The sequence below is a fragment of the Carassius auratus genome, unplaced genomic scaffold, assembly GCF_003368295.1.
Source record: "Carassius auratus strain Wakin unplaced genomic scaffold, ASM336829v1 scaf_tig00009050, whole genome shotgun sequence".
Classification (NCBI taxonomy): domain Eukaryota; kingdom Metazoa; phylum Chordata; class Actinopteri; order Cypriniformes; family Cyprinidae; genus Carassius; species Carassius auratus.
This window is the reverse complement of record NW_020523994.1, coordinates 55,718-76,465: the sequence shown is the minus strand read 5'-3', so window position 1 is coordinate 76,465 and position 20,748 is coordinate 55,718. Positions and strand designations below refer to the sequence as shown.

The window sequence follows — 20,748 nt, the reverse complement described above, 5'->3', positions numbered from 1 at the left end:
TCCCTATACAAAGTGGCAAAACTACAAAAAATAGATGTGCACATTGAGAATTTACAAGCTTAAATGGACAGTTCACTCAAAAATGAAAACTATCCCAATCTCATGTCATTCCAAACCTCTATGCATTTCTTTATAATGCGGAACAAGAAAACAAAGAAGATATTTTGAAGAAAATATTTTTTAAATGCCTCAATGTTTTTTTGCTCGTACAATAAAAAACAATATTTGACCGCATGTTGAACAAAAGCTGTTATTGATTCTTGTATGGACGAAAACAGTTAAATGATTCTTCACAATATCTTATTTTGCGCTCTGCAAAAGATGAACAATTTGTGAGGGTGAGTAGATGACAAAATAAAATTTTTTGGGGTGACCTATACCTTTAACTTTAAGTATTTAGTTTTAAACCATACAAAGTGAATAAAAAATAAATAAAAAAAATGTAAATGTAAAATGTTAAATGTAAAATCAACAAAGTAAACACTACAGGAGATTTATGTTATTCCAGCTCAAGGATACATATTTTTAGCAATGTAGAAAATCTTTAAAGAATTTCATACACCGGAGCGAGAAAACAAGTAACCACTTTTCCATTTGGATTGAAAAGGGCCAGCAAACGCCATTCCTCATTGTCACCGCGGCAAACTCTTTTTCCCATCGTTCATGGACACACGTACACACCGCCCTGACCTAGAGCAACAACTGTGGGTTTTCGGTGAAGTGCCTTTCTGTGTTCTTCTTCACCGCCTGCCCACCTCTCTTTATCCCTGTGCTTGTCTGTAGCTTTACCGATTAGGATTCAGGACTCAAACTGCTCTTCCAAACGGTGACAGAAACTGGATTTTCCGGCTTTACACTGCAAGTTACAGATGGCTAGAGAGGGAAAAATGCCTTTATCCTTCGTTATCGGCGGGAAAGCTCCTCGGGTGTAAAATTGAATTTTGATGAGATCATATGCCGTGCCAGAGCCGAGGGGTGACATTAGGGAAGAGTTTGGGAAGTGGATGAGGGCTTAAAGAAGAATAGTGAAGCAGGTACCGTATATCTGCAGCGGAGCAGCCCCCTGCACGAGAGACTGAAGATAGCAACCTCAAAAACAGCTTGAAGGCTGTTCATTCTCGTGCTGATGTGGGGAGAACTGTTGGTCAAGATCAGCAGGTGACTTTCGCCTCAGGCGTGTTTGGGCGGATGTGCTGTGATGAACGACAGAACGTATGGCTATTTGTCTCTGTGCACAAAATCTAATTTACCATAAACAGAGTGTTTACCGGAGCCTGGATGCCAGGGACAAAGGTCATACCATAAATTAAACCTTGGAATCTCATATGCAGGTTATGGGGTTATTAATATATTTGGATTTGTGGTTAAAAAGATGTGTTTTGTGGTTAAAATGTATACATGTCTTTAATTTATTTTCGCCTAAGACCTCTATTCCTCGGCTGGGATCATGTAGAGCTCTTTGAAGCTGCAGTGAAAATGCAATTTGAACTTTCAACCGATTAGCTTCCATTTCAGTCCATTATATGGAGAAAATTTCTGGAATTAAAAAGCTAACAGCAAATTGATTTCTAAATGAAATTCACAATGCATGTTTAGCAAAAGTAAAGTTGTTGTTTTGTTTTTTTGTTGTTGTTTTTTTTGTACTGGAATTGTATTATCAACGAAGCTCAACAAGTATGCAATATCAACCATGACTGAATAGACAGTCATAGCACAAATCTTAATGAGCTACAATATGGACTTACTGGTTAAACGCCAATCAACATTTGTCCAAGTACTTCCTGACATTTACTACCATTCAGAAGTTAACAATCAGTCAAATTTGAATTGCAATTAATACTTTATTTAGCATTAAATTGATCATAAGTGACAGTAAAGACATAATGTTACAAAATGTTTATATTTCAAACAAATGCTGTTTCTTACTATTCACTAAATAAAGCTGAATAATTATCATGGTGTCCACAAATATATTACAAATTTGAATATTATCATCATTTTAATATTGATATTAAGAGAACTGAATATCGAAACAGCAAATTAGACTGAAGACTGGAGTAATGGAATAAACCACATGAATAAATTAAATTGTTAAATATATTAAAAATAAATAACTGCATATTTACTTATATATTAAAGTAAAAAATAGAAAACATTTATTGTAAAATGTAATAATACTTCACAATTAGGGATGCCAAAATTATCAATATATAGTACAACATCCACGGTTCAATAAGAACTTTGATTTTTCCTTTTTTTCCTTGTTTTGCGTCTGAATCATTTCCATACATAAAATTTTATAAGCACGGACTTACAACATACATTTGAAAAAGCATCACATGCAAAACATTTTCTCTTCTGATTACTTGCAATGAGAAGCGTTTCTACCTGCTGTCAACATCATGACATACTCCACAACATCAGTCGAGAGTTTTAAATGAACTTGCTGATATTGTGGCTTCTTACCACAGAATGAGACAGAAAATATATCACATAATGTAATAAAAGCTATGTCGAATAGCAATGGATTCTAAATCTACTTTTTTTATTATGAAAATACCCAAGAAGGCTTGAAGACCACAGATAAATCATATCCTGTTGCAGTCGTGTGAATATTGTCTTGATGTTTCATCATTCAAAACATTTATATTAAATTTATTCCAGTCACAGCAAGAGCTGGATGCCTTTGTGCATAAGGATTTCCTGGAATGACATGAATTCTATTTCTTCTGTGATTCTGTGACATGTTTTCTAAATGTGGTTTCTTAGTGTCCCAAGTAAAAATAGTTCACAAACAAGTTCAAATTCATAACATCAAACAATACTTGTTTTAGCAAACAATAGTAATAGTATAATAATGATGATCTATACAAAAAACTATAGGACTACACATAATTTCTGTGTATGACACCCAAGAGAGGGACAAAAGCATGTAATGCCAACTAAAGTCCATTCACACCATCTCTTTTAAATTTTACATGGATTCTCTGTAAGTGGTTCATGCCATCTTAAAGGTACTGTGATGTGCAGACTATGCACATACAGATGGCATATGATAATCTAATTAATCCTGTAAGAACGTGCATAGCTTGTCAAGTCCATTATGTGCCTCCAGTATCCAGTATGTCCAAACGATGGCTCAAATCAGAGGCTTATAGCAGCACAGCGAGACTCTTGTAGGTTGTATCCAAGGTTTAGGTGCAATTGGAGTTTAATTAAAAGACATGAATGAAACCTAAAGATCCAAAACTGGTCATATATTCAGCTTCAACCTTCAAACTGGGCCTCCCTACCTGTCCCTTCGTGAGAAAGAAGAGGGTCTGACAGATGGTGCAAGTAAGAAGATGGTTTTTCTACTTTCCACCCTCATGTCACATTCATGGGCTCATCAGTACCACCTGCCCTGACCAACAAAAACACTTTCCCTCGACTGACATTGTTCATGGGGAATCCAACAGGCCAGGATGAAAGGATGAAAATTTTAAAAAGAAAAAAGCCCCTGCATGAGTTTTTTCCCTTATACATCATATGATGTATGTCACACAAGAAAAAGTGCTGTTTTTCTCAAATTGATTGCAATAGCAAATGTGATACTGATTTTATAAAACAGTTGTTATTATTGTGAGTTAGATTTTAGAATGTTGTTTCAATGGTTTTTTGACCAATTTCGCAGACAAAAATTGTTCTAAACTAATAAATGTGCATTTCTACAGAGCAAAGATGGATTTTACTGATACTGATTTCATTTGATTGGTAACAAACTTATAGTGTCTTCTAATTGAATTTATTGATTAAATGTAAGAATTTGACTTAAAATAAAAAATATTAAAAAATCCTTGTAAATTTAAAAATATCCTTGGAAATAAATTTTAGATTGATTTGAGAAATCAATTTAAGAGGGAAAATATTGCTTCTTAATGGAAAAGTAGCCTACATTTCTGTCACTGCTGTAAACTAACCACCACACAGAGTATGACAAATATGGAAAGCTTTGGGAGTCAATCGCTTTATCTGCAAAATCCTAGAAAAAATAAAAAGTTTGGACACACCTTCTCATTCAAAGAGTTTTCTTTATTTTCATGACTATGAAAATTGTAGAGTCACACTGAAGGCATCAAGGGCTATTTGATCAAGAAGGAGAGTGATGGGGTGCTGCGCCAGATGACCTGGCCTCCACAGTCACCGGACCTGAACCCAATCGAGATGGTTTAGGGGTGAGCTGGACCGCAGACAGAAGGCAAAAGGGCCAACAAGTGCTAAGCATCTCTCGGGGAACTCCTTCAAGACTGTTGGAAGACCATTTCATGTGACTACCTCTTGAAGCTCATCAAGAGAATGCCAAGAGTGTGCAAAGCAGTAATCAAAGCAAAAGGTGGCTACTTTGAAGAACCTACAATATGACATATTTTCAGTTGTTTCACACTTTTTTGTTATGTATATAATTCGATATATAATTCCACATGTGTTCATTCATAGTTTTGATGCCTTCAGTGTGAATCTACTATTTTCATAGTCATGAAAATAAAGAAAACTCTTTGAATGAGAAGGTGTGTCCAAACTTTTGGTCTGTACTGTATGTATATATATATATATATATATATATATATATATATGCTTTACTTTAAATTTTTACAATACAGCTGAACTACACTGTACAATGCTATATTAAACAATATACTGTAGTATACTAAATGTTCTATTATACTATACATAGCATTGCACTACTATGATCATAATACAGTGAACTGTACTGACTCATTATCAGTCAGAAACCTTATGTTTCCGCTCATATCTCTGCCGGCAGAGAGTAAGACCTTCCTCTGCGGATGAACAGTTCCTCACAGGGGTTATTGAGATGAATTGTCAAAGAGGTGTAAAGAGAGAGCCAAGCACACACTTCCTCTCATCTCCAGTGGAGAAACCATGGCGGGGGGGAGGGGAGGAAAACCTGATTCCAGTGATAATGGCTGGCTGTAAATAAAGAGGCTGTGCCAGTCACTTTTCAATGAGCTTTCCTGCCTCACTGATATTATGTTCAATTAGGCTCAGATATTTCTAGAATGGCCCAAAGGCAAATGATCAATCAGGGCTGTCAGCGGTCTCGCTCGCTCTCTTTGCATCTCTGGGAAGGAAGCCAGCATTACTAAATAAAGGTGCTCCGAGATATACTGTTCAAAATGGCAATTAACATCATTGATGCAGCTTTAGCACTCCAGTTAAATGTGTAACAGCCAGAACATTAATTGGAAATAGACTTCAATTAATTACAGAACAGTGAGGAAAAAGATAATGCTTGTTTGGCATATCCCATGCAATACAATATAACACCATGCATCACCTACATGGATTTTTTACAGTTGCAAATGTTTGTGTGTTAAATAAATCCTAAATTACATTTGAATTAATGTAATATATTATATGTTTAATCAACTAATAATATTAATATTTCATTAAGGACAAATGGGTCAGTATAAATAAAAAATGTAATGCATAGTTGCCGTTATCATCATGTTTGAGGTTATTTGGCATCAAAAGTTTTAAAAGCATGCCATCATTCTCTCTTTACTGTCAAAATGATCCCAAAGAGATTCAATCAAAGGAAAAGCAGTGGCCTTAAAAAGTCAAAACACATGCACTTTAACACCAGCACTTCACACAATATGACTCAAAGTGAAGAAGATCAAAACAAGCAGTCTTTCAGCTCAAGCACACACACACACACACACACACACACACATGCTTCTCATCCTGATGAGAGAAATCTGATGTCCGAGATTTCACAGCCAAACAGTTTGATTTACAATTAGTGTCACTCTCCCATTCCCAATAGCACAAGGAATCTCTCCAAACAGGTTTCAGAAGAAACCACATGCAACTGCTGATCTGTGTCAAAGCTTTTGCCCTGATCTAGAACCTCCCATAGCAAAGAAGAACAACTGAAATACAATTAAAAACACATTTATTCATCATCATTTTTTCACCTGTTAACATTTCACAACATGTTTAAGCAGCATTTTGTTCCTTTAAGATGTGAGATATTCAACTGTGTCTTCAGTCAAAATACTGAAGGAAATATACAGTAATAGGGCTGGTAGGCTCTGTCTGTTTCAACTGTGTGTGTGGTCTTAATAAACACTTTGGTCTAGTGTACACTTCTGACACATTTGCCATGTCAGCCGAAAAGAGTTCAAATTCCAAAAGCAGACAAATTCAACATATTTAAAACTCTGCTCTTTTTATGCAAACATCAACAAAAGACCACAGTTTTTCATGGTGGCTTTGAAAATGGATAGGTTATGAATCAAAAGGGCAGAAATGGTGAAAAGAATAAAAACATTCTTCTGAGAACTGGCTGTTTGTGTGAATAACTGACCATCGCTTACGAAAGAGAGTCGGTAGGTTTCAGCAGTTGATAAAACAAGCAAAAGATGAACATGAGATTTTGAAAAACCTATAATTTCACAGAGCTTGTTTTCTTTGCTTTCTAAATTAAGAAATAAAAGTAAGAGGAAAAATAAAAAGTGGGTAAGCATGAATACATTAAGGCATGATCTGTTATTTAGCTAGGTTTATGCAAAAAGGCTTGGGGGTCTGAAAAATGCATATCCTTTTCTCAAAGCTTTCAAATGACATTTCAGTAACCACTAAAGTAAGATTACAAGAACGCTGAATAGATGCTGTGTTCACTTAATGTATGGTAAACAGAGTCTTTAGTGTATTATTCATTGACTCACCCTTCCTTCTGTCAATGAAGGGACTTCTATAGGCCCTAATCTAAAATTCATAGCTTAAGACTGGAAAAAAATTGTGTACATCAACGAACAATTCCACAGTGAAGTGCATTACCTGCGCCTCTCCCAGGAAATGTCATTTGATGAACACACATAATCAAACAATCAGGCCGAATACTGGGAGAAAATCCAATTACCCAAAGCAGGAGCAGCTCTCTCGGGAAAATCTATATAGCATGAGGTAATTGGGAAACACCTAGCGTCAGATCCAAGGAGACCCCTGTTATTTCACAAACAATGGACCGTAGCGGATGGATAGACCTATTCAAACCCACTGCTTGTGGTTAACAGAGACTATTGTGCAATATAAAATACAGTGCCATGTTAATATTGAACAAATTAATGATTCGTATCACCCTTTTGATAACTTGAATACGCAGTTAGTTACTTGTATTCTGTTTTTTAAAGCCAACTATCTTCTTTATGTCACGGTGTGTTCATCTCGGTGAAGGCATAGTGTCCTAACAAGAGTTCACCATGCTGGAAAATTGGAAAACAGCAGCTGTGCTTTTTGCTACTTTAATTAATTCATGTTCTACTAGAATCCCAGGTGATCCGTTTTGCATATCTAATCGAGTCAAACCAAGAGGATGATGAAAAAAAAAAAACATCCACCAAGAATTTCAGCAAAATGATTCTGTATATTTTAATAGCCCTCCAAAACTCTCCTTTAAAGTCTGGGTGGGAACACAAAATGCCCCTGAAGGATCCAGCTGGGCAACCAGGAAGCCCAAGCCTCATCTATTCGCTGCACGCTAGGATTTACACCAAGCAAAAATTGTCATACTTGGACAGGCAAGCAAACGGATATCTGTTTACATGTAAAATCAGATTCCCAAAGACGGAAGTGAAACACGGGCGTTAAGGAATCTCTAAGCCAATTAGTTCAGCTCTTGAGAGCAGGACACACCTGAAACTGGATCGGATGCAAAGAAGGCTTAGGTTTGTATGCCTTATTGTCATTTATTGTGCTGTTTATTCTAGCATAAAACTTGCATGAGTGGTAATCTGCACTGAGAGGCTTTGCTTTCAAATAAAACTAAACAAAGCAAATCACATTCTTCCAAAACTCTGGCATTTTTCAAATGCTTCATTGCTATAAAGACTAAAATTATCCTCAAGCTTTGTGGTCAGCACATGCATTTGCACGCGGTCATAAAGTAGACACACAAATCTCAGCACAAGTCAATTAAGCAGCCATTGCACCTGGTGCTATGTTATTGGGCCATATGCCAGGGGACGTGCATGGCCTCAGCTGACCATAAATCACTGGATAATGTGCAGCATGGCGAAGGTGAAAGTGATCCAAGTTTCTACTTTAGCATGAAAATAAACCTCTAAAAACATTATAGAGCTGCAAACAGCGGGTGAAGAATCAAACAGACACAGTCCTGTTTGAAAACTGAAATATTTGAAAGCAAATAAGGGGTGTTTAGGACAAGATCAAGTACCTTTACATTTCGGAAACACTGTAGTCATGCATAAGACATTATGTTATCTGTCACCTCAAGTCAAAGCACCAACCTGTTTCTGATCTTCCAGACCGTGAATCACCTGCTTCCGCTTTTGGGGCTGAGTTGTAGACGCCTCAGCTCCCTTCTCAGACATCTTCCAAAAACACTCCTTGAAGAATCTGCTGCACTTCTTCAAAAGAAAATCCAGCGCTCTCTGACCGGTTCCAGTATTCCCAAATCCAAAGTCCCTATGCAAGCAAGCTAATTCCCTTTGCCACAGTAATGTCCATTCATTGGTGCGATTCATTGAGTCTGGGGTAGGACAGACGTGTGCTCACACCATGGTGCATCCCTTCAGATGAAGCCCAGCATGGCTGCTCTGTGACAGGCATCGAGAAGGGGGGAAGGTTACCCCAACTTCATAATTACACATTTCTGTATTCATCTTCCTGATGATTTGAAAACTTCCAGATGACACAGTGGCATGTTCTTGCAGCTTTACATCGCGGTCTTGTAAAATCCTCAAAAATCACAAATCCAAAGAAGGTATTTTTGCTCCAGAATGGGTCTTTTTTTTTACGTAAACAGGTGCACGTAGGTCAGAAGGAAATGAAACAAAGCAAATTTCATTTCATTATGTGAAGACAAAATAACTAACACTTCAAAAGAAACTAAATGTAGTACAGGCAACTTGTCATGTTGTCAGATATCATGTGCAAATGCATTATATTTTGTTATAACTACAACTTGAATGAGAAAGACTGAGATGGTGCTAAACAAGCGTAACTGCATGCATTGATATTTATTCATTATACATTATATCAGAATTGATCTTAAAACATACAATAAACAGCTAATAAACAAAGGGGAAGCCGTCTAAATATAGTTTTCACTCTAAAATACAAATTCAACATTTGAGATTTTGTGCAAGTTTGATTTCCATAAATATTTGCTCCTAAGCGCCACACAAACACAGGTGTTAAAATACCTGAAAACATTATTCTGACGTTTGCCATTTTTATGCATGGATATGGATAAATACTCTTAATGTAAGTAGTCATGTATCTGCCATGCAGCCCTCCTTCATCCTAATACTCGAATTGTAGTCGAGATCCTTAGGTTCTTAAGTGATTCAATATAACAATGTAACATTGCACAACAATTCAGACCGTAGCAATTATAGATCAGAAGCAGCTATTTAATGACGACAGACCAGAGAATAAAAGAGACAACTCACCCTAAACAAGAGTGCAGAGTGTCCGCTGAGGGATGCGGAGCAGCAGATGCAGGCAGTGCACGAAGAACCGGCGCTACAGCGGCTTCAGTCCATCACATTACGTCATTCCGCGCACACTAGTCTTTTCTCGGCGCCTCGTGCTTCTGAAAGACTCCATGGAAACGTCCTCAGCGAACGCGCACGCGCACAGCGCCACCTGGCGGCAGACAAGGGAGGAGTCGCTAGAGATATCTGATGCAGCAATACCGTGCTGCAAAAATGACATGATCAACAGTAACAACTCATACACTTTAACAGATCCCATATAGTTTAACGCTTAAAAATAAAGACCCTTGCTAAAAAGTCAATGCATCAAAACAATGTGTAGAAAAAAATATAAAAAGTGATATATTTTAAAATGCATTTTATCTCTGTGATGAGGCTATTTTAGATTTTAATATTTCACTATATATATATATATATATATATATATATATATATATATATATATATATATATATATATATATATATATATATATATATATACCGTATATGCACATTTACTTAGACATTACAAAGACTATTGTTTTTATATACAGATAGTTATACATTTTTAACCTAAACCCACCCCTAACCCTACCCTAAAACTTTTTGCACTTTTGGGGAGCTTGTGAAATAAAATATATGAAAAATAAATAAATAATAAAACTGTTTATTTTTTATACCAGGTTTACACATGAAACTGTTTTATTTTTTTATTTTTTTTATTAGTTTTATTTATTTATTTTTTCAGGTTTTGCTAACTTTTGGATCCAAAATATGGTTATATTTACATTACATAATACTTTTCTCTTATTTGAGTGCATTTGTCTTCAGAAATGAGAAGGAAGTCGAGAGGTATCCCAGCCCACACAACAGCTCGGTTCACTGAGTTTTCAACAAAGAGGAAGCTGATAATTTAAGTTAAATAAGTAGTCTATTATTTCTTAAGTTGATGGTTTTTACCTCCCGTGACCTGCTGAGTCTGACTCCGCCTCTTGTCTGGCTCCTGCAGCTGTGATTGGTGGAGAGGAGAGGGGAGGCGGGGCGGCTGCAGCGCGCTGTGTCGAGGCGGGACAAATGGTCAGACTGATCAAATAAACTTTTTTTTACTCTCTAGGAAACGACCACGTACAACTTTTCCTCCGCTATGCATCAAAACCTGTTTGTGTTCTATCGGTATTCGTTTTTTGGTTTTATTAGTGTGACTTTTAATTATTAAGAGTTAATGTACAGAAGTGCTGGATCCGATATTTTTGGAGAACTTACCTGTGCAGTGTTTCTACGGATTTAGGGGCACGACTGATATCGAGTAGCATGTGAAAGTGGTTTATTTCTCTTTTTGGGTGAGTATAGCTTTTAAATTTTTAATCATGTTCATCAGGCTCTTGGTAACAGTTTCAAACCCGCGCTAACTGGCTGTTAAAGCCCTATTTTGCAGTGTTATGAGCCAACGTGACTACAATATTGATCTAAGTACTCACGTACATTTATATAATTAGCTCTGGAGCGATAATAATGTACTTTATGCTCAAGAAACGCATTATACAGCACGTAACGTTAGGAAATGAGTTATTAGCTACCTCTGCTGGTACTCTGGTCATTTTAAAAACTACTCAATAGTTTCTATAGACTGTTGGAATTGTTCAAAGGGCACGACCATCGCGCAGCTAAACGATTTCTTTAAAGTTGTATTAAAGTTAGCAACTTCCGGATTAACTCTTTTGCAGTCGGACAGATTCCGCGCCAAGATTTCAAAGTGTGGAGGCGCGCGGGACGCACTGAAGTCCCGCCTCCCTGCGCCGCACTTATTGGCCGATGTCAGCTGGGGGCGTGTTTTCGCACGAGTGCTGCGTAGCCATTCGATGGAACGTTTGTCAGTTATTGTTAAGCGCAAAAAAACAACACTGTAATTTGAAATAATAATACTTTTTTTAATTTATGCACATTATTCACATCAGTTAAGTTTTTAAAAATAAGTTTTAGCTGTTGAACGTTATACCCGGTCTGATCTTCACAATGTTGTCTCCAAGAATGTATAATGCTGTTAAGAAACGGTAGGACTGCTTTATTAAATGTAAATAATAAAAAGTGAACGTTATTATTATTGTAACGTTGCCTCGGGTGTTCTTTTCTTTAGGTGGAAAATGTCCAGTACGTTATCAGAAGGTCAAAAACTAATCAGCAAACCTTTAAGAAGTCCATTCAAGGAAAGATCAGCAAAAGACAAGGTCAGTTATAAATATTTTGACCTGGCAGATTTTATTGTCAGCAAAAGAATGATTTGAAAACCCTGTGCAATTAACACGTCATACTCTAGATTAGGGCTCTCCAAACTTGGTCCTGGAGGGCCACCGTCCTGCAGAGCTTAGCTCCAACTCTAATCAAACACACCTGAACTAGTTAATCAAGGTCTTACTAGGTAAGGTATACTTGAAACGAATAGGCTGATGTGTTGAGATAAACTCTGCAGGACACAGGCCCACCAGAATCAAGTTTGGAGACACTTGCTCTAGTGCAAACATGCCCAAACAAGGGCCTGCAGGACAAAGTTAGTCTGTGTTGACCTTTGCTTTGTCCTATCATATCATAAGAGGAGAGGAAAAATAGGCAGAAGAAAAAAAGCCATCAGTGCACATCTTCAACTTTCTCTGTTAATATTTTTTATATAATTTTTACACTGAAATGTAGAGAATAAAAATATCTTAAAGGGTTAGTTCACCCAAAAATGTCATTAATGATGTCGTTCCAAACCCGTGAGACCTCCGTTCATCTTCGGAACACAGTTTAAGATATTTTAGATTTAGTCCGAGAGCTTTCTGTCCCTCCATTGAAGCTGTGTAAACGGTCTACTGTCCATGTCCAGGGAAGTAATAAAAACATCATCAAAGTAGTCCATGTGACATCAGAGGGTCAGTTAGAATTTGTTGAAGCATTGAAAATACATTTTGGTCCAAAAATGACGATCAATGGTCATTAATGACATAATTTTCATTTTTGGGCAAACTAACCCTTTAATGTAATATAGCTGAATATATTGCAACAGTTATTTTTGCCCCACAACGCTCAATTCTAGTTTGGTTTCTGGCCCTTTGTAGTAAAAGGTTTGGGTTTAACTCTACTCCAGAAGTATTTATTCTAAAAAATAAAAAAAAAGTGATTATGATCATCAAGACCTCATGTGTTTTCTATGAAATAGGGGCATGTTTTTGTGGAACCGCAAACACCACTAAAAAACACAAGTAAGGCTTCAGAAGCTGCGTTACTGGAGAACATGGGGCCCCTAACAACACCTACTAAGGGTCTTGAGGCTCCGTCAAGCGAACCCTGGACACCTACCTCCAACTTGAAGATGCTCATCAGTGCAGCCAGCCCTGAGATTCGCAACCGCGAGAAAGAACGAGCCATAAACAGCAGTGAATCAGAGAACTCGCAGGTATCAGTAAAATCTGTGCATGACATGCATCGCCCACTGTATAGCTCAGATGTTTTGATATATGTGTGTTTCTCGTTGTCGTGCCACACAGGAGCCTGAACAAGGAGAAGAAGTAGAAAAGCTCCAGATAAGTCGTAAAGACAAAAGTCTGGGTTTGCTGTGTTACAAATTTCTTGCAAGGTACCCAAACTACCCCAATCCCGCTGTAAACAACGACATCAGCCTTGACGATGTGGCGGGAGAACTAAGTAAGTCGTTCAGTGATCAAACAAATCTACCGATTTCAGTCATCAAGCCGTGTTTCATCAATCTCAATTGCTTCTCAGAAGTGGAACGACGCCGCATCTACGACATCATGAACGTTCTCGAGAGCCTAAACATGGTCAGCCGGCTGGCTAAGAACCGCTACACGTGGCATGGACGGGTGAAACTTGCGCAAACACTTGCCATGCTCAAGCGAGCTGGCAAAGAGAACTGCTACGGCCAACTGATGCAGCAGATCCGTCAAAGGAGCCTAGAGCGAGAAGACAGAGAGTTTGATTTGGACGGAGAGGAGAAGGAGAATGAAGAAATGTCTAGTTTTGAAACGGACGGAGACTCTGGTCAAGCAGAGCTTTCCGGAGCAGATCCTAAAGCTGGTAACATAATGTCCAACCATGTGCTTTAGCAAATACTGTGTTATTTCATCTATCTATCTATGCATGATAGAAAGCCGTTAGGTCTCATTTACAAAAATAATTGGGTGGATTATTTTGCATTTGTACAAATTAGCAAAATTCCTAATTCATTGCATTCATGCATATGTTCTTAATTGCATCGTAATGTTTTATTCTTAAAACAAAACAAAAAACAGTTGCATACAAGTAACATTTTATTAGACTGTCCAGAAATAATGTAAAATTGTGTGTTTTGCAAGCTTTACAAAACATTTCATTATGAAAGAGACCCACTGATTCCCACTGACTTTGCTTTTTGTCTGCAGCTTCTGCGAACAGCCGTAAAGACAAATCTCTGAGAGTGATGAGTCAGAAGTTCGTCATGTTGTTCCTGGTGTCCAGCCCTCCTGTGGTCAGTCTCGAAATAGCCGCCAAGATCCTCATCGGTGAAGATCACGTGGTGGATCAGGACAAAAACAAGTTCAAAAGTGAGTGCTGCTCTCATCATACGTATAAAAACACTTTGAATCATTATTTAAAGTGGATGGCACGTATGTTATCCATTTCATTTGGTGGTTGAAAACAGATATAGATCTTGCAAAAAGTGCATTATCAAGTGAAATAAACCGCAATGAAGAAACCTATTAATTAACGCTCGAGTCTAAAACTCATCAGTGTCTGTACATTGAAGATGGAATTGATTATCTGATTCTCTCTTTTCTGACGGCAGCTAAGATCCGCAGACTTTATGACATTGCAAATGTTCTAAGCAGCCTAGAGCTGATAAAGAAAGTGCATGTGACTGAGGATAGAGGAAGAAAGCCTGCTTTCAAGTGGACTGGGCCAGACGACTTACCATCTCCAAAGAGTGAGGGTACCATGTTTCCCATGAAATCTTTCATGATCCTACTTGTAGTGGTTATTTTAAGCAGTCTGCATATGTTCTTATGTAATTTATTGTTATTAGTTATGTTTGTTTTACAGACCTGGGGACCTCAACTTTATCATCAGCATCACAACCTCTGGAGTCTCGTTCCTCTGTTGAAAACTGTGCTAAAAATCTCTTTTCCTCACCCGAAACAAAGCGAGGTTTTACTCGACATAATTCCTTAGTCAAGCTGGTAAAGAGCATACAAGATGACCGCAGAAAAATCAACTCTGCACCTTCTAGTCCAGTTAAAATGACAGGTGAGCCATAAATGTTTCCTCGGGAGCAAGCAGCCAACTAATAGTTTTTTCGACTTTCAGATTTCATCTGGTTGAAATCTCAAGTCTGAAGTTTGCCAATATATATATATTTTTGTATTTTAGATTAAATAAATGCTTTAGAAGGAATTTACATGGACAAATGCAGCCTTTGTGAGCATAAGAGACTCCAAAAACCTCAAACCTTTATCGATTTTAGTAACATCCCTAGACTTTTACTACACCTGAAAACCTGAAAATGTCTTATCTCGTGTTATAGGTGATTCTGCAAATGGTAACTTCTACACAAACAAAATGGCTCATCTGGCTGCTATCTGCAAAAAGCATCTAGATGAACAATCAACGTAAGAAAACTTGTGTTGCTTAAGGCTGGGAAACATCAGGCCGATGGTTGGCCAACGTCAGGCCTCGGCGAGCATCTGTCATGCTAGTTTTTTCACATAATCAGCTTATGTTAGCGGCAGTCAGTGAAAGTGAGATCTCTGATTGAATGCTAGGTTTAGCAAATGTATCAGTTTCTGTAATTAAAGTGAAAGTGAAGAAAACAAGCAAGTAAATGAAGGCGGTAATGTTAATGTTATTTAATGTTACGTGATCTTACTCAAGCATTCCAATATGCACATTTTTTCTTTACAACATGAGCCGCTTAAAATGAAGTTATCAATATGACTGATATTCAAAATGGTAAGCAAATACTGCTTTGTTTACATTTTATATATCTGCATATGTCTCGTATATTCTTGTTTTCGTTTATGACGAATATATGCTATTGATAGCTGCTGATATAGACAGTTAATTCCTCTCATGAAGGCAGAGAACGCCTCAGTTAGTTAGTTTGCAGTCGGCTGAAGTCTGAGCAATTTTATTTATTTTTTTGGTCTAGTCGCCGCAAGTTCTTCGAAGTCGGCTTGGTGTGTCCCGACCCTTAGAACAGTAAAAAAGACAATTAAATATCCATTTCAGACATAACACCTTTGTATTGGTCTTCCAGGGTCCATCGTATTCAGCCTAACAATGAGGTTTCACTCGCTTTGAGTGGACGCACTTCACAAGTATCTGAACTACCTGACTCCACGTCTGCTAGCAATCATCAGTCTCATGGGCCTTCGGGAATGCAGATCCCAGTTCTTCCCGCAGGTGCAATTCCATATCTTTCTACCACGTGCTCCCCAATCATCCCGGTTCTGATACCTCGACACCAGGCAGGCGGGTCATATGCTGTTTACATGCACCCCTCAGCTCTCAGACCGCAGCCCACTAGCCTAGCAGTTCGTTCGATGACATTTGAGAGCCCAGGAAGTGCAAACACAAAGACATCTAGCAGTAACCAAACCAACCAACCATCATCAGACAGTAAAGAGCCGACGAGTCCCTCAACCCTTAAACGGGGATGTGGAGAAAAGAGCTTAGCGGGAAGTCCATCTAAATTACAGCGGACAGAGCCAAAGGTAAGATTACTTGTTTTTATTTATAGTCGTATTTAATGATAAAAATAAGCATGATCACATAATGAATTAATTATTCGAACTGGCATTTTAAGTCTGAATTGTCTTAAAGGAACTGCCCAATACCTGCATTTAATGTGCTGATGTTACACGGAGAAACAGTTTTAACCTTCTGGTGTGCATTTGCTTTTAAGAGTGTTTCTCCAAAACTGTGTGAGATCCTACAAGCCCGCCTGAAGGCCCGTAGAGGGGATTTTGCCTCCACCCGGCCTTCCCCGAGAGCCCTGCACCTGGAGTTCTCCAAACCCTCTGAGAATCAGCCTCCCTCACTAATCACCGGCACAGCATCTCTGGAGCAAAGCTTGGAGACCTTCCTGGAGAAGGAGGAGAAGGTTCAGACCTCCGACAATGAGGTCAGACTGAAACCTGTCAGACCACCACAATCACCGGCCCAGAAGCCCAGCGTTCCCTTTCAGGATGTGGTCCGGCCATCTGGACCCATACATACAGAGGTAAGAGTGCTACATACTACACTCTGTGTGCACAGGAACACTACACGTGTGTAGGTCTGATCTTCAAAAATCCATCATGCTTGAATGATTTTTTTTTTTTTTTTTTCACATGAGTTTGGTCTTGACCCTAATTTCTCTCATTTGCATCAGACTTTGATCCCCGCGGGTTATTTGATTCCGATCTCCCAGCAGTCCTTTGTGAACTTCATAGATCCACAATACTCCACTGGAGAAAGCTCTAAAGCCTCCACACAAACGTACAACATCTATCACACCCCAACAGCAGGTATGCAAGCAACCAAGGTAACACATACGTGTATATATACTATAGGAGGAGAAAAGGTGCATTTTTCTAGCTATCTTTTGTAGTTATATATCCTTTGGCTAAATATTGATTTTGGGTAGAGTAAACCCTATTTTTGAGATTCGATTTGTGAGTTTTAGGGGGTGTTTGCTTGACACCATTTTCAATTAAAAACTTTTTTTTTAATGTGTTTCAGCAGTATATTACTCATTAACAGTGTTTTGGGGGCCTGAAAACAGAAACTTTTGAAAACAGGTTTCAAAGTGCATGAAAACGGTACTGTTATTGTCTCTGTGTAAACTACTAAAATGTGAATTTGGGAATTACGGCAATGTCAAGTGTTTGTGTATTACCAGGGGAAAATGTTTTTGTTGTATTTTGTATTTCTTTTTACAAAGTGACGACTACTGGCTCAGCATGCAAAATACAGTTTGTTTGGGGTTTTTTGTTTGTGTTTGTTTGTTTTTTACTAGTTTTCGATGATCTGTGTGAACACGGATCTTTTGACAATGTTGTCATCTATACATGAAACTTTTCAAATATGTGAAAAAATTTTTTATTGCCAAAGCAGTTTATCTCAATGATTAATTTCGTGAATCAGTCTGAATAAAAATTACTTTGTAAAATACTAATAAAATAAAATAAAATAACTAATAACCAAACATCTGGAAATATCAGGGATATTCTCAAAAGTTTTGGAGACCTGCGAGGAGTCAATTCCAAAAATGTTTTACAAAAATGCGTAAAAAAATGTATGCAACTGACCCAAATGGAGGGAAAAAAAACAATAATAATAATTTTTGGGTTTGGACAAAATTGTTTTGAAGGACCAACAACATAGACCGAAAGTAACATTTAATGAAGTGATGCTCTGATGGTGCGCTTTTTTTTTTTTTTTTTTTTTTTTTTTTTTTTTTTTTTTAGCAATATGTTAAATTTGTTCAGCTGAAATAACTTTAAACACGACTAGTTTAATCGATCACCTAAGATAATGACAACCTGAACCTCAAAAAATTATGGTGCATCACTTTGGTTCATTCATTACTATTCGTTGGTTACTATTATCAGTAAGTTGTACAGAGTGTGAGATTTCATCCAAAGTGAGTGCTGCACATGCTTGTTAGGTTTGTTAGCTTTTTTTGATAGCGTTTTCATGCACATTTTAAAGTATCACATCAGAAACGGGTTATGGAAATGGCAAATTTCGAGAAAGAAAAAAATCCTAAATTCCTTTTTTGTTTGTTTGCTTGTGAACAATGGGAGATTGAAACGCATTTGCCGAATAAACTCTGAAGTAGCGAACATTAAACCCAAATGACTAATTGTTTGTTTTCAGTTAGTCTGATCGGATGGTGTATTTCTGTTTCGTTTATAGATTTATTTACTGTTAGTTACATGGCTACTAATACCACCGTCAGCCACTCGCTCAATGTGAATGGAAATGGACCTAATTCACATTTGTTTGTTTGTTTTTCACATTTGGATTGAAATCCAGCTAGTGAGCATTAGTCGAGTCGCGAGGTTCCTGTGCGGAGCACTATTCATGTGTCAGTGAATTGCAGGTAAACTTGCATGTGATGAATTGAATAATCACAGATGCATCCGTTCTTCCCAGGTTCCAGGCCTCCTCTTCCTCAAGAAATCACCCCCACCCGGCTCCCTCTAAACCGGATACCGTGCATCTCTCCCTTCCCTTCTCAAGGGCGTCACATCCACGGCCCCAGTCCTGCCATTCTCAACTTCACCCTGCAGAACCTGGGCCTTATCCCCGGCAGCACCACACCAAACTCCACTCCTGAGCAGGCCAGCACGCTCCCGTCTCCCCACTCAGGGCTCCCTCCACAGGGCATGATCTTTGTGAAGCCCATCTCACCTGCCCGAACTCTGCACTCCATACACGGGCAGCACGTCACCCTCATCAGCATACCACAGGTACAGCCCCTGCCAACTATTCAACAATATGGAAAAAAGTATTGCGTTATGGGATAATGCACAGCCAGCAATCCACTGTTGTAAAAACAAAACAAAAAAAACACGGTTGTTCTTAACTGTTTTTAGGAAAATTGGAATAGAAAAAGACTTTTTTTGGCTCCGAAAAACACCAGTATTGGCCGATGATAAAATAACAAGGATTTCTTAAAAAAAAAAAAAAAAAAAACATTTTATTATGTTTGTAGTATATGCCCATTCAAGTCACATTAAAGTTAGTTTTCCTATAGCTTAAAAATAAAATTTAGTTTGACCTACATTATCGTACAAAAGTTTGATGTAGGATTTTTTATTTCATGAATTTTTAAAGACATTAATACTTTTATTCAGTAAAACTGAATTAAAAGTGATTTGTATAATCTTACAAAAGATTGCTGTTTCACATAAAGACTGTTCTTTTCATGCACTTTTCTTTTAATCAAAGTATCCTGATGTATTGTGGTTTTCACTAAAATATTAAGCAGCAACACTGATAACAACTAAAATGTTTCTTAATCAGCAAATCAGCATAATAGAATGATTCCTAAAGGTGACACTGAAGACTGAAGAGTAATGATGCTGAAAATACAGCTTAGCTTCACAGGAATAAATTACATTTGAAAATATATTCAAATAACATTTCTTTAAACTGGTCTTTGAAACTGTAATAAGGAGCCTCCCAGGGTTTGTGTGAGTAGTCCTTTGTTGTTTACCCTCTCTCTCCCTCTCGCTCTCTTTCTCTCTCTCTCTCTCTCCTGCAGCCGTTAGTAGACACACCTAAAGGCGGTCAACACCTCCAGCAGAGTTTCTTTCACACCCCGGTCTCCTTTCCTACTGTAACCAGCAGCGCAGCTCCCAGAAACATCTACATCCCTCAGAGAAAGCTTGATGTGAGTCCAGAGGACAGCTAAGACCTTCACACTGACGCTGCTAAAAACCACTGTTCTGTTTGAGCCATTGTGTGTGCTTGTTATTTGTCTTTGAGCGGTTTTATGTTTTTTCTCTTTTTATATTGTTACTTTACTGTACGGTCTGCATTGACTTCATATGAATCTGTGGTGCTTCATTCTTTTTACTGCCGAGGCTCTCAAAGAAGGCAGGACAGTGGACATGGTGCTGTTTGACAAGACAGTTGAGGGTTTATTTACAAAATAAAAGCACAATGCAGGTTTTTTTGTTTGATTGTTTGTTTGTTTTAAATATGCTGTAAATCTAGGGTTAAGAATAAACAAACAAAAAAATGGTCAAAGACTGTATGAAATGTTAACAGGAAATCTGATTTCAGGGATTATAGGAATTGCCAAATTTGTAAGATTTTTTTTTATTATTATTAGTGTTGCTTTGGGCATTGCCTTTGAGTGTTAAAGTACCACAGTATATGAAATTACCATAACTTGGCATTGTGTCATGATGTATTAATATGGGAGAATGTAAGATTAATGGTGTTATTCAGTATTGTAGATAATATTACTATCTGCACATCATTTATTTAAACTGCCTTTACAATCTGATTTCTATGTAATAAAGATAAATGAAGGCGCTCCACACTTGTTTTTACTCAGTAAACTGAATTGTTTAGGGGAATTGCCTTCTAGTATTCGAATGTGCTTTTAGAAGTACTTTAGACTGGCACTTTATAATCTTAATCTATTTAGTTACAGAAATGCATTTTTTCATGTGTTTAACGGTATATACATATCGTATTGTCATATCAAAGTC

At 37.7% G+C, this 20,748-nt stretch overlaps 1 protein-coding gene and 1 long non-coding RNA gene across 6 annotated transcripts; one reads left to right on the top strand and one right to left on the bottom strand.

Moving 5' to 3' along the window:
* Positions 1–8,166: 8,166 nt before the first annotated feature.
* On the bottom strand, positions 8,167–10,878 carry LOC113072367 (uncharacterized). The gene is made up of 4 exons (XR_003280287.1): positions 10,772–10,878; positions 10,469–10,563; positions 9,483–9,678; positions 8,167–8,813 (listed from the first exon to the last, which is right to left on the bottom strand). It is a non-coding gene; the product is annotated as an uncharacterized LOC113072367 (long non-coding RNA).
* Positions 10,711–20,570, top strand: LOC113072366 (transcription factor E2F8-like). 5 transcript variants are annotated; one of them, XM_026245389.1, is made up of 15 exons: positions 10,713–10,848; positions 11,643–11,733; positions 12,702–12,938; positions 13,030–13,186; positions 13,265–13,576; positions 13,921–14,082; positions 14,325–14,468; positions 14,579–14,782; positions 15,060–15,144; positions 15,792–15,937; positions 16,040–16,248; positions 16,440–16,757; positions 16,908–17,043; positions 18,677–18,993; positions 19,791–20,570. In XM_026245389.1, the coding sequence occupies exons 2-15, from the start codon at positions 11,650–11,652 to the stop codon at positions 19,938–19,940; spliced, it is 2,661 nt and encodes an 886-aa protein (XP_026101174.1). In that variant the 5' UTR covers positions 10,713–10,848; positions 11,643–11,649; the 3' UTR covers positions 19,941–20,570. The 5 variants fall into 5 exon arrangements, with proteins under 5 accessions (XP_026101175.1, XP_026101174.1, XP_026101173.1 ...); XM_026245388.1 differs by having other exon boundaries at positions 14,325–14,462; positions 15,792–16,248; XM_026245387.1 differs by having other exon boundaries at positions 15,792–16,248.
* The last annotated feature ends 178 nt before the right edge of the window (positions 20,571–20,748 follow it).